General features: G+C 36.9%; 1 protein-coding gene across 4 annotated transcripts in view; it reads left to right on the forward strand.

The window, feature by feature from the left end:
- The first annotated feature begins 221 nt into the window (after window positions 1–221).
- The window catches only part of sik2b (salt-inducible kinase 2b), a 49,972-nt gene continuing 35,420 nt past the window's right edge, over window positions 222–14,773 (forward strand). Inside the window, exons 1-4 of one of the 4 annotated variants that reach the window (XM_044120617.1) lie at window positions 612–753; window positions 977–1,031; window positions 6,541–6,657; window positions 12,019–12,082. In XM_044120617.1, the coding sequence (XP_043976552.1) occupies window positions 6,616–6,657; window positions 12,019–12,082 (106 nt within the window). In that variant the 5' untranslated portion in view covers window positions 612–753; window positions 977–1,031; window positions 6,541–6,615. Of the gene's footprint in view, window positions 754–976; window positions 1,032–5,988; window positions 6,108–6,540; window positions 6,658–12,018; window positions 12,083–14,773 lie in introns of those variants that run through there. The other 3 variants (XM_044120615.1, XM_044120616.1, XM_044120619.1) reach the window with 3 other exon arrangements.

Here is a 14,773-nt window from a genome sequence, read left to right on the forward strand (position 1 = left end):
GAAATGATGTAGAATCTTTTCTTAATGCATTTTTAGCCGCAGTGCTAGCTAAGCACCTGCATGGCCGAACTTCAAAGTTACCTATGCGTGCAATCAAGAAGGGCAGGCGAGCAAACAGATTTCAGAATAGCAATTTTACCGGCTGACGTAAGAGGTGGGTCTGGTTGTCCTGACAACCAATTGGCACTGAAGTGTGGAGCCGCTCTGTGGCCCCGCCCCCTGTACAAATACCCCCATGGCTTTGACGTCAATGTACGTCAACTCGAGAATATGATGCCTCTTAGCGAGTCAACTCGTGTGCTCTGTAGCTGATAGGCACCTCAACCTGAAATATTATCGCTCTATTGTACCCGGGGAACGTGGCGTGAAAGCCCTGTGGTTTAGCGAATGTCTCGCCGCGTATGAAGGAGTCAGCGCCACATTGGCGTTTTTTTAAGCCGGTAGGGGCGACACAGAAATCAACTTTGTCTATTTTTAATGGACACGCTTGGGGCGGCGATAGAAGCGGCGGCGGCGGGCGGTTTGTTTTCCTTTCGTCTTTATCTCTAGCTGCTCAAGCAAGCCTGTCTGAATCCCCCCTCTACCTCTTTCACAAGCAGTCCCATTTAGAACAGCATGGTCATGGCCGACAGTGTCCAAAAACCGCTGCTCCGGGGTCCGGTCCGAGTGGGCTTCTACGACATCGAGCGCACTTTAGGAAAAGGCAATTTCGCTGTCGTGAAGCTGGCCAGACACCGCATAACCAAGACCGAGGTGAGTTCACGGGTGAACTTGTTAGCCTGGAAAGCTAACTTGGGCTGCTGTTCTGCTGAGTTATATAACTTTTATGCACTAGTTGACACCCCAGCAACCATTGAAGCGCTAATCCAGACCCGGGTCATGCAGCTGCCCGTGGACACATGACTTGCAGTGCTGGGGCATTTGAACCGTGCAGGTAGAGGAGCAGTGACTGTCTGCACGTTCTTCCCCCCCTCAGGAATATCAGTGCCAGGAAGAGGTCTGACCACCACTGCTACTGGGAAATACAAACTGTAAACATGCACACACTCCTCTCTTTTTTTCTTCTTCTTCTTTGCATCATACACCTGCTCTCATTTTGGTATAATGACCCCACTCAAAGCCACAGTGGGGCAACATAAGAGTCTAGCCCGTGTAAACTTCCAATTTGCACTGTATCAAGGGGGATGCAGTGTAGGTTGGTGGTCCCATTATGTAATCTAACTAATGATGTGATTTAGCTATTTCTTGTCCCAGCAGTGCAGTGAGCTTTGTGTGGATCCTCTGCTTATGTCTTTCTAATTGGAAAGTATAGAGTTTTGCAGACTTGCTTGCAGACAGCAACTCCCTGACACTGGCTTCGGGGTCTTCATAGTTTGAAAGGGTTTTTGCTCTGCAAACACTCCAATCTCCACAGCGGTGCAGCGCACAGTGCCCTTCAGAAATATTCATAACACTTAAACCTTCTACACTTTTTTTTTTTTTTTTTTTTTTTTTTTGCTACAAGCGCAACAATTTTCTGTGCTCAACAAAGAAATTGCATGATTTCAAACTTCTTTTACAATTAAAAAAAAAATTACTTTACAATTTTACTCTGCCCTCCCTCAATTTTGACTTTGTGGAACCACATTTTACTGCAGTCATTTGGGTGTGTCTCTACCAGCTTTGCACATCTAAGCTGAAATTATTACTCCATTTGCTTTGCAAAATAAATCCAGCTCATTCAAATTTTATGAGGAGCATCTTTGAACATCACTTATTGCTTCAGATGCACAATTTAGATCTAAACTTTGACTGGGCCATTCTAACACATGTATATGTTTTAATCTGAAACACTTCTCTGTTCTACTATGTTTAGGGTCTCATCCTGCTGGAAGTTGAACCTCTGTCCTGTCTTGGCTCTTTTTTTTCCCCCAGCATTGCTCTATATGTAGCTTCATCTTTTTTCCCATCAATACCACCACCATGCTTCACTGTGAGGTCGGTGTGTCCTTAAAGTTTTCAGCCACACAATCTGTGTTTTAAGTCTTACTACCGGTATTTTTTTTTCTGATCAAAGCCCACATCTCCTACATGCTTGCTATAATTTTGTTTATTAGTGTAAATTAAATTTTTTTTGACTGAAGTTTGCTAGACGAGCTTCAAAACTTCAGATAGTTTTTTTTTTTTTTTTTTTTTTTTTTTTTACTTTTTGGGCATTTACCAAATTGTTTATTGTGAACAATTTCTTACAATAATACACATTTTGATAAGCTGTTTTCACAATAAATTTCAATTAAAGGTGTTCAAAAGCTGATACTGTTATTGAAAGTTTTATTTTTACTATTTTCTCCATGTTAGCATAAATAAAGTTGCAATTATAATTAAATGCATTTGTTGTGATACATTCCCCATTTATGTGACTGGTGTCTTGAAGAAGCCTATTTCAGACAGCATGTTTTTTATAATTAGTATTTGTGTTTATGGGGCTATTTCAGTACTGCACAGTCACACTCGCTCAGTTACCTAAAAAGAAATTGGAAAGAGTTTTTTACCGTCACCCTTTTCAATATTACAACAGTACGTTAACATATGGTTATAAAATTTTAAGTCTATATTACCCACCTCTTTCAGTCTCTACTTAATGTTTCTGTACCAAATAAAATGCATTAACGTTTGCAGTTGTAATGTGATAAAATGCATATCAATTTGGGTTCTTTTGCAACAGACTGAATGCACGTTAGAAACTTTTGAGATTAGTCGGAGCTAATTTGCAACTTTATGCCTGCTCATTCCCTGTCTGCAGAAAAAGCCTTACTCAAGCAGTACCATGGAGTGCCATGACTCTCTGTTGTAATGATAGAGACAGGGACTTTACTGTAAACAGTGCCCAGAGTGCGTAGAGAGTCTCTGCTGTGAGACGAGTGGGCGTGATTAGACCATATTCCAGGAGATTTGTAAAAACATTTGTCTTTGATCTGTGCAGCTTGTTTGTTGGTGAACGTGAGCGATTATAGTGTACAAGAAAATAAAAGATTTGCATCACCCAGTTTAGATCCTTCAAAGGTTTAATGGAAAACAGGGCAAGCATATGTCCTGTGTGATGCTCTTTTTATGGTAATCTGGTTATTAAGGCCTGTGAAGTGGCTGAGCGTTAATCTAGCCAGGTTAGCTACATCATTATAATACCGACAGTGGTTGTTTACAGGCCATCCATTTGGTAGAGGGGATCACTTAGACAAAGTTATCCAGAAAGGCGTGCGATAAACTTTTATGCATCATCATCTGACGTGAGATGATGCTAGGAGACATTGGTCTGCCTGGATCTTGTTTGTACAGTAAACCGCAGTTTAACAGTACATGAAACAGCAGATCTGGCATGTTTGTGCACACATGTTTACACGTCCCTAGGTAGGTGCAACTCCTGTGTGTGTAACCTACTTTTTTCATTTGACCTATTTGTCTCATTTTGGTGTAATGTTTCTGCTTGTGGATGTCTTGCCCACTCCAACGTGGCCCTGTCTATCACTCAGCCGACCCTGTATTAATTCGAAGGAAAGCTTTGGCAGATCCGACACTTTCTCTGCCATCTCACTGAAAACAATTTACCCCAAAAATAATTTGCTCATACATATCTTTGTTTTTATTTTAGGTTTACCTTGAACTTGTAATTGGCTTATTCCTGCCTATGCTTTTTACTTGAATGATTAATATTAATTGTTGAACAATTTATTATAATACACTGCTGTGAGGTAGTTAAACCTGTAGCTGTAGCACTCCACCTGCTTAACTCGGAGCATTGATTCGGAGCGCGTCCCACACGCGTGTTTGTGTGTGTGTGTGGTGAAATATGGTTCATAGCTGCAAGAAAACATGTAGAATTGGACATTTTTTGATTTTTTTTTTTTTTTGATTTTATTTTATTTTTTTATCCTTCAACTTGACTGCTGTTTGGGTTAAAATTGACCCAAACAGTATCTATGTAAAATGTAGATGCAAGGGGGCTGCAAATGTGTAAAATTATTACATTTTCAATTTATATGTAGAGTACACCTATTAAGACAAATAGAAAAAGTTTCATGCAAAAAAATACTTCCAAGTATTAAAAAAATAAAAAATTACTTTAAAATGGGTCAATTTGACCTGCAACATAAAAGGAGGGTTAAAGAGTAATGGATCGCTGCTCTTTCCCACTGGTTGAAGCCTCCTACCTGTCAGTGGGTTGAAAGAAGACTTTTGCTCTCTATTTTTTAAAAATTTTTTCACTTATGAGGAAAATTATTTCTGCTGTTCAACTTGAACTCTTGTTTGCTGTGTTCTCTACCTTTTTGCTTAAACCTACTATATATTTCAAGTGAAGATTCTTGTGCAATAATGTTTTTCCACCAAACATATTGGACAAATGTCTGGACAGAAATATGTGGAATATAGGAGGTTGTTGTGGAATGACTCTTGGTATTTTCCCTGAACAGTTTTTCTTTCATCTTTTCATCAGTTTTTGGGAAATATCCAATCTTAATGTGCAGCCGTTGTTCCCTGTTTTTCTCCAATTATTGGTGGCTACCTTTACTTCTGTGTGTGGATATAACCTTGTTGAGAATTTGTTTACCCTTTTCCTGTCCTCCTTGTGCAGTGGGATTATGTTGATCTTTCCTAGCCTGGCAGCAAATTTTGGCTTTATTTCAAGAAAGAAAATTAGCAAAGTTCAGAAAAAAACCCACTAGAACACACAAAATTTATTTGAGGTTTAGTTGGATTCACTATAATTTTAATTTTTACCAAAGACTGGAACTGAAAAAAAATTTAGCAAATCAGAACTTTGGAGGTCTTTATATTTAAGTTACAGGGATATTGTAACTTTCCCTCCTTTTCTCAAATATGATTTTGTTTTCAGTTAAATTGTCTAATTGTTTTACCACACAAACCTGGTGTTTTACTTGGATATGTAGACCTTCAAAAGCCACTATATGTGATAAAATAACAAATAATCAACAAATAAATGTCACTTTGGAAACAGAAAAATAATTGTTGCTTTTCCTTTCTAAGTAAAAGTAAGAACGCCATAATAAACCTGTAGCTCAGAATTTCTTAGATACCACAAACCGTTATCTTTTTTCCTTTAACACTTTCTACCGTCTATCACAATCATCTTTTTATCCATGTCTACACTTACTTCTACATTTATTAACTCTGTTTTATTCAATTTTGTAATTATATCTTATATAGAATGCATTCTCTTTAATTTAATGAGCCACTTTATATTTAAATCTCCCCCCTGGAGCTAAATAAAGTATTTATCCCATCTATCTCTCTGTTTTAGAGGTCTCAGTTTGAAGCTGGAGTGCTGTTACAAGATTTAGATTTCTTTATGGGATTTAATCCCACGATGCATGTCTGCTTGTGTTGTGGCGAGGGACTCGATAATGGAGTGTTAAACCTATTAAACACTCCCTCGACTCCTCCTAGTTGGCTACAAACTTCCCAAAAGAAGTTTAAAACTGCTGGCGAAACTACAACAACAGGCTAGAATTAAATAGAAGACCATGTTTGTGCTTACATGACCAATATGTAAAAAATAAATAAATAAATGGAGTGCTACTATTTACTTTTGTGGTTCAAGATAAAGACATAAATGCATCTCAGCTGATCTGTTGCTGGCTTCAGCTATAGACAGTGTACTGCAGTTATCCTGCACATTCCTTTGTAATGAAGAGACGAGAGAGTGAAGCTGCTGGTAATCTTTGCATGAAGATGGAGGATAAAATGAGTGCCTCGCTGATGAGCAGGCAGGAGACAATCTTCTGGCAGTTTTTCCAAATTGCTGCACACTATTGTACAATTTGATACACCTTTAAAACACTGGGCTTTGTTGCTGACCATCCTAAAAAAGAAAAATACAGAATTTTCTGCTCTTATTCCCCCCCCCCCATTTTATTCAAACTTTCAACTCCTGCCTTTCTTTTTTTGTTTTTATTTAAAAAGGTAAAAGACTTTCACTGCTCATTAAAACTTCCCAACTGACTTTGATCTCAGTTGTTTAGCTTCACCTAACAGTTGTGTGATGGCAGAGACCCAGAGTTTCCTGTTGTTTACCTCACCTCATTGGCTCACAGATCCTTGGAGCACTTCAGGTCACTCTGATGAATTTGTGTTTATGAGAGAGTTCAGAGGAAAGATGTTATTATTGCCTCGTTACCTACCCTGGCTCTGTTATTGAAAGCTTGGGATGTTTACATTTGGAGCATGCACTTTGCTCGCATGTGTGTAAGATGTAAGACTGAATTGTATTCTCATATTTGATTATATCTTAAGAGTTAAGGGATGTTTTTAAATGGTTTTATTTTTTTTAAAAAAAAGCAAATTGACATATGAGAAAAAATATCAAAGTTTGAGTACTTTGCTAGTTTTTTTCTACTTGTTAGATATCAAATTGCTGGCTACAGTAGAGCTTGTGGGAGTGTTTGTTTTACTGTCCATCAAATCTAAATGAGATCCTTTGAATTATTTAACTAAAATGTGTCTTCTTAATTCCACTTTCGATGCTCATGTTTGATCTCTCCACAGGTGGCCATTAAAATCATTGACAAGACCCAACTGGATGCTGTCAACCTGGAGAAGATCTACAGGGAAGTTCAGATCATGAAAATGCTGGACCACCCCCACATCATCAAGCTATACCAGGTTAGTGTTTGCACCAAGACCTGAAGTCTACAGAGGGATCATTTTCTTGAATTTATCATCTTTATTAGGTGTTATCGTTTCACACCGTAATGTATGCATCATCCATTTTTTTTTTTATGTTACTTTTAGGATATTTGTTTAATCGTTTTTCTATTCCTGCTCATATTAATTTCTGTAAAGCTTTGGAGAGGTTTACAGACCAAGCCATTACTGTTTTTTGTTTAGTTCAGAAGAAAGTTTGTTATAGATGCTTGATGCATTTACAGAAAAAAAGGGTGAGAGTTTTTGGTTTTGTTGCATTTAATAAATAGGCATATTTGACCTTTTTCAGGACAGAGCTGTCCTCGCTGAAAAAGTTGGTCCTGAAAAAGTTGGTTGGATATGATCACTGACTGACACCTTCAAAATTGTGGACTTCAATGCCTTTTGATGCAATAAAGATAAATACAATATAAACTATATATATGTACTGTCAATCTGTGGTGGTCTTTTCTGGTGTTATTTTAGCCATCTGAAGTAGAATTGTTTGCCCATCACTGATCTGCACAAGTCTTTAAGGTTGTTATCATTGCTTTATGTCTAATCCTGGTTTTACAAGAATATTTTACGACAGCCTAAATTGCCTCTTAATTACTTGTATTTTTTATGGATGATATGCAAGTCAAATTGAACACAAATAGCCAGATATTGTTTGAATTATTTTTAGCCTGAGCACGTAGCCACCCTTCCCTCAGGTAAGGACTATTGTTCTGTCCTATCTTTTGTAATTACGCTCGTATTTTGCCATGTGTTATCTTCAAGGGAGTGGCATGATTATCTCAAATTAAGATGATGAAAAGCAAGACTTTGGTCCACAAGATATCTAGATGAAATGACCTGCGATGGCTCATTAGCAAATACCTAACACCCCCCGAGAGGAGATAAACGCTCTTCTTTGTCTCTGGATATCACAAGGTCTCTACTGAAGCCCTCCTTTGAATAGACTGTGAAGTTTTATGTTTGAAAGCCTGTTTAGAAGATGGGGAGAGATCTCAGTTGTGACCAAATAAAGTTTTTATTGTTCTACAAAGCAACACCTCCAGGTCAGTAGCAAAAGAAAGCAATAAATTCAAACTTAGGCCGAACATGTTATGATGTGGAAGAATTATTGTGGAAAAAGACATAGAAGGAAGAGTAATAATGCATGTCTACTTCTAAGACATGTTTCTCCAAATCAGGGTTTTAATGACAGAGATTAGACATTTTTGATACTTCTATGTTTGAAAGAACACTGCTGAAATGTATTTAATTAAGGACATCTTATTTGGACAAGACAGAAGTTGACTTTTTATAAAAGACTTTACATGTTCTGTAAATATGAACTCTATCAGATCCGAACATTATTGGCAGAAAGTCTGAAGATCTCTAATGTTACCATGGATGAATGTCCATGTGCGTCTCAAGTCTGATTGTTCGTGTGATCTAAGCAAAGTCAAAGTCTATCTCTCTGCAGCCCGCTTGTGTCTGCCCGTCAGAGCTCCGGGGTCACAGAGTAATATGCAACGCTTGTTACAGACTCAATATAACACGTGTTTTAGTAGACGTGGGCGGGTGGGGGGATACAGAGTGAAAAAGTCAGCTTTAAGAAGTAGAATCTAGCACTGCTTCTTGTTGATCTTCTTTTTTTGGGTACTTAAGCAGCCCGGGGTGTTGAAGCACATGACCAATCCAGGTCACGTTCTAATACGTAAGCAAACAGATGCTGCCCAGCAGAACCTGCCACTGCTGGATAGTTACGGAATATAGTTAATGACTGACTCTCAGGGCTGTTTGCGTCTTGCTGGGGAGTGAGCGAAGGCAAAACACTCATATCATTAGTTGGTCGAGATAATATGAATTAAATCTTCTGAAATGTCACATTTCGGCTTTATTTATTCCATCAGGGATCCACCCTTTGATTTACTGGGACTTCTGAAATGAGTATCATTTGGTAGGACGATGTATACTATGAAGTTAAACATGGGAGCAGTGTAGTTTCTGGCTTAATAAGAATACTTATTGCTTTCCCTGTATTTTTGGATACAGCTTGGAACCTGAAAACAAATGGCTTAGTAAGTTATTATTATTATTATTTATTTTTTATTTTTTTTAAGAAAAACAAAAAACCTACTTTGAATTGTGGAGTTTGGTGAATTTGTCTTTTTAACTGTATGACTTGAGTCCAATATTTTGAGTTTCTTTCCACAAGATTCTCGCAGTACTCTGGTGGAATTGTGGTTGTTCCACCTGACAGAGTGGATGTAATGGAGTAAGGTTTGTAAGCAGCCTTGCTTGCACATGTTTTTTCAGCTCTACCCACTAATTTTCATTGAGATTGTGATAATAATTGACTTTGTTGTCCATTAAACCACATCAACTATAGTTTTAGCAGACCATAGGACAGGCCTCCAACATGTCTTTTACCCTGTATCTCTTCTGAAGCTGTGGTCGCTTCTTGTTCGTGGCCTTACAGGCAATGTTGGTACCGAACGTTTCACTGTGGATTGTGAAAATGCGTTCAATGCTTTCATTTTCACAATACCTTTTTCTTTTTGTTTGGGGATGATGTAGGCATTTTGCGCCAGACACATTTAACCCCTGGGACACGGTACTCCAAATAGTATCGTGGCCTGGATATTCCTCGGGCAACGACCCTGACTGGTGGAGGTCCACATTGTGGACTAGAGTGGGTTTAAGGTGTTGCATTCAATGCACAGAAATCATTATTTGCATTCAAAACTGGCCTAAAGCTAGAAAAGTTTACTCAGATTTTTATGTCTGACAGAGGAAAAAATAAGTTACATCTCTATTTATTTCATTTCAACCTTAAAACCTTTTGAGGTTCTTTTTTTTTTTTTTAGATGTAAACTGTAGGGGGTAAACATGTTAATATTGTGACAATCTAAAGGTGGTAAATAATTTAAAAGCCATTAGGTAATTAGCAGTGTAGTTTTTATTTTTGCATCTTTTCATAAAAATTGAGAGAAGAGTTACTAAGTTTCCATTAAAGACCAATTGTTCTTGATTGCACACTTTTCTTGTATGTTCTGGGAGGTGAAGAAGACTTATTTACTCATCATTGTCATTTCAGTGTCTGGTGTTTCTCACAAAATAGTTCCCTGCAATAACCCCACCCCACATTCCCCAAAACATGTTACATAAATGGCCGGGTCCTGCTCTTTTCTTTTAGAGAATGTAAATAAAAGTTCATTATCATCTCACAACCGTGTGACAATGCTCTAGCTTTGTATTGTGTTATTTTAGTGTGTATCGTTATTCTATTTTTTTTTTTGTGTACCAGGCCCCATTCGTCCAATCAGCTCAGCTCAATTAGTTTGTCCCCTTCCCGTCTCAAAAACCCAGGCTGACCCCAGTGCCCCGAGGAAAGCATATCTAATGAAGGCTCATAAAGGACACAAATTAACTGTGGACCCCTCTTTTTTTTCCATGTGTTAATGGCCTCCTCTTTGACCCCGTTCGGCCATTGTTTTCTGTCTTTCATTCTCTTCTCACTTGTCCTCAGTCTGTCTCCTGGGTGTCCAACGTTACGCTTTCCAAGTCCTTGACTATGACTATAAGAGATCCGGGAGTCAAGATACTTTTCCCCAAAATCAAACCCAGTGTTAAACCCATTACATGGACTGCTTTAATAAAAAGTACACCATTTATTTAAATATTTGCTGTGTAAACAGATAAAGAGTACAGGCTTATAAAGCACTCGATTAACCACAGGATGTACTGCTGCTCTTGCTTCTGACAGCATAATTAGGGGAAGTCAAAAATTAATGTTAATGTGGTCCAAAAATAGCTTAACTCCAAGTTTCCCTTTTCACATTACAGTTATTTCCTTTGCTACAGACCAAAATATTTCTAACACACAAAGCTTATTAAATGTCCTATTTTTGTTGCTTCTCATCTTATTGGGGGTTTTCATGAAGACTTTTTTTGGTTTTTTGTTGGGTTTTTTGTTTTGTTTTAAATGCATAAACCAAGCTCATCAAATGTTTGTATCAAACATGTTTGGACTTCTGCTTTTGTTATTGGCTTTTACTGTCAAAAGCAGCAGTTACGTGTCAATGTGTCTTCACGTTGAGGCAAACAAATGGGTGTTGTCTTTGACAAATTAATAAACCGCAAGGGACTAGTTAACTGACATTTGACCTACACATGCATTTAAATAAATTAAGAAACATAATTTTTTAGTAATTTTTTAATAATTTAGTAATTTTAGAAATTAAATGGGTAACTCAACACAAGCAAAATTATTTATGGTAAATGATGAGAGAAATCTGAAATCAAAAGAAAACGAAGGGACTTGCATTCATTTTGGGATTTGAAGTCATATTCAGGTTACAAAAATAAGAGAATGGAAAAATATACATCCATCCATTTTTTTCACCATTCATCTATTCTATCTTTACATTCATTCTATCATCCTTTCATCAATCTATTCCTCGATCTATTATTAATCTGTCCCTACATTTAACCATCTTCCAACTATTTCTCTCTTATCATCTGTCTGTCGTCTTCCTTTTAGTATATTTTGTCCGTAGTTTAAAGATAAACAGTCTGACATTTTTATCTTCCACTCGGAATGAAGTTCTGTCTTTTACAGTTTAGTTTTAGTAACAATCCTGGAGCTTTGACACGATTCCACCCTGGCAGTGAAAACTGTACAGTATGTTCCAGTTCAGTCGCTGTACTGGCTCTCGCTTTGTCTGACCAGTGAAGCTTAAATAACCAGTCAGTTGTTTGTCACAGGGGGTTTAAATAGGTTTACTGAACAATCCACCGGTTTTTAAATTTTCCCAAATCTTTGAATTGGTCAGCGCAACAGACGGAAAAATGATCTCAAACAAAGCGCGTGGGATTTCTAGTGTGAATGTCTGGCTCGCAGTGTCTGATTCATCCCACCATCTCCATCTGATTCTCCACTCGCCGGTTTAATTCTATTCATCTCCTGAGTGTTTCTGCTTCTAAATCAGTCCTCCTCCTACACAACCCAGCACCATGTCAGGACTGAAAGGTTTTAAGTGCCATTCAGATACACTCAGCAACACCAACCGTCCACCTCCGTTCTCTTACATGATTGCCATATTTAGAGCCTGTTGCCATTCATGTATTTTGTTTGTTTGGGATTTTATTTTGTGAATGCCACTAGAGTTTAGCTACACAGTGAGCCCTTGGGTTTATTTTGCATCACTTTTGGATCTCTTGACTCTCAAGTGTTTATTCTTTTAGGTTTTCAGATAAAATTGCTCATGATAATGTTTTTATGTGTGTTCACTCACTTTTTTTCTTCTCTTTCTTGCTCCTCATTCCTTCATCATCTCCTTCCCTCAGGTGATGGAGACGAAGAACATGCTGTACTTAGTCACAGAGTATGCCAAGAATGGCGAAATCTTCGGTGAGTCTTGTTTTTAATCTAGCACTCATAAAACTATCAGTATTCTCTTTCCCTTTCAAATTCTTCTGCTAAGCTTACTAGAAAATTGCTTTCCTGCGTCAGTGAGGCTTTTGACAAACATGGAAGTGTCAAAGTCTCATTGAACTTGCGTTGGTTTCGCAGTTTGCGAAATCTCAAAGGTCATATGATTGATGGAAATCAGAGAACAATGCCCTCATGTAACTGTCCTCTTTACCTGCTTGTAACTTTTCCAATGGTGCTGAACTTGTTCTTCTATAAATGACATCACCAAATGCCTATTACGGCCTCAGAGGGGCAACCTCAAAGAAATAAAGGTTAATTAATTACTATAAGTGCTGCACCTTCACTGTCACCTGACATGTTTACTGTTGGGTGTCAAGATATCACTTTCTACTATCTGCCTTGCAATTCCTCCTCTAGAGTAAAATTTCACTTGGCTCACATTTGAATAATGTCGAGTCTTTGTCGGAACTGAATTCACAGGAATATTTGTCTTGTGTTTGCACAGACAAGGCTGTTGGTTTTAGCTTAGCTCTGTTTGCACTATTCAAGCAATTTTGTATCAAGTAACAGGAAATAAACATGTGACAGGAGAGGCAAAGAAACTCTAAGCTTTTTTGAATATGCCTTACTTTAAACTTTACATTTATAAAAAGGGAGAAAATCTGTTTATGCTGTTAAACCTTAAGGTAAAGTGTCAGTCATTTTCATTTAGGGCCACGTTAAGATCACGAATGTCCTGAGAGGACCGGTTGTGGTAGAATGTATTGATGAAACCCCTTAACTAAGTGTTTGAAATATTACAGCTTTCTCTGCAGTCAGTGAGGGCTGCTTAAATTTAATTATTTTTAACATCTTTTCATATTGGTGTAATTTGGCTCTATACAAATAACTGATTTGATTTTACTGATGTAAGAAGTTCAATATAATTAAACATTATCCACTGATCCAATTTGAAGTATTAGTTTGACCAACTTACTTTTGTCTAATGCATGATAAGTAATTTCTTTATCTTGATTGATGCTTCTGTAACTCAATGTATTTTAATCATTTGTATAATTAATTTCCCTTGTGTAATTCACTTATTTATAATATTGTTTTGAGCCACATGACTCTGAATGACAAAGCACTTTGATGTGATGACCTTTTCAATTACTCTAGGTGACTTTGCATCATACATAAAATGTTTAGACATTTTGTGGTAAATTTTTAGTCATGTATTCTGAAATATATACATATATATTTAGCTGATTTAATTTAGGAACATTAAAGGGTAATAAAATGTGTAATCTTTTAGACGAGAGCTGTAGCTTTTTTTTCCTTTTTCTGTTTGAGTGTAATGTCCAGAGGCAGTATAAGTGGTTGTGGTGGGTTGGATTTGACCCACAGGCCTTGAGTTTGACGTATGTACTTTAAGGCCCTAAGGGTAATAACAGGACAAGCCACATCTTGTTTTTACTTCTTTAGCTTGAATGACTAAAATTTAAATATTTACGTAAATGTTTGATAGGTTTAAAAAAAAAAAAAAAAAAAAGCAAACTGAAATGCAAATAAATTTAGAAATTTTGTCTTTAAGAAGCTTTTTTTTAATTGTTTTTAAGTAAAATATCAGTGCAGTAAAATTTGTCTTGAAAATGTCTCAAATACCTGCAGCAGCCCACAACAAAGCCAACAGAATAAAATTTATATCATAATTACATGTCATGTAATTCAAGCATATACTGTACATGAATTAGTTTCTATTTTTAAAAAATACTTATTACAGCCATAAGTGTATCAGCCGTAATTTATTTTAAATTTTGAATTAACAAAGGCTACCTACTGTAACAACATTGCAGACAAATCAAAAGTATTAAAATATTTAGAGTTTTAATGAACATAGTCGATGGTAGAACGTTGGTCTGACAAGTCTGAACATAGCAAAAATAGTACGCAAAGATAGCAACTTATCTTGTTCTCCCATGACTCTCTTGTGCACCCTATCGCTGTGACACATGCACAGCACATGCACAGTTTGTACAAAATGCAATCTTCAATCCAGTCTGTTGGACTTGAGCCCACAGAAATTGCTGGAGAAATCCAGATGTTTGCTTTTACTAAATGCTATTTTTATTTTTACATTTAAATTTGTTCAATGTTGGTTATGCATCTTCAGAGAATAAATGGAGGAGGAAGCAAAATAAAGTTTGCTTTACAAATGAGTTTACATATTAATTTGATAGAAATAATAAATCCGAATCAGATTTTAATTATTGGATTTATTTTGATTTTTTTTTTTTTTTTGCATTCTTTTAAAGTATCTCTTATAACATCCAGTGTAAGTAAAAACAGGAGGACATAACAGGAGAATAAATGCCAACAGTTAGAAAACATATTTTGTTACTAGTAAAGGAAAACTAAAACTAGGGTAGCTCGAATGGCTTATGGTCATATACAATCATCCAAAGTCCAAAATAAAATGGTTTTTTCATCGTTTTGTTTGGCCCGCACTTTCCCCTATTCAAATTATAATTGAAAAGACGTCACCATACCTTACAGTGACAACAGGGAATATCGCTACTTCTAGGTAGGACATGGAGCTCCTCAAACTTTAAAAAATATTTGTCACAAAATTCTTACTAAATAAGTTGCACAAACTTGTTCTTTGCGTCCTTTTGCGAAACTTGAATG

This window comes from Gambusia affinis, linkage group LG06 (assembly GCF_019740435.1).
Source record: "Gambusia affinis linkage group LG06, SWU_Gaff_1.0, whole genome shotgun sequence".
Classification (NCBI taxonomy): Eukaryota; Metazoa; Chordata; class Actinopteri; order Cyprinodontiformes; family Poeciliidae; genus Gambusia; species Gambusia affinis.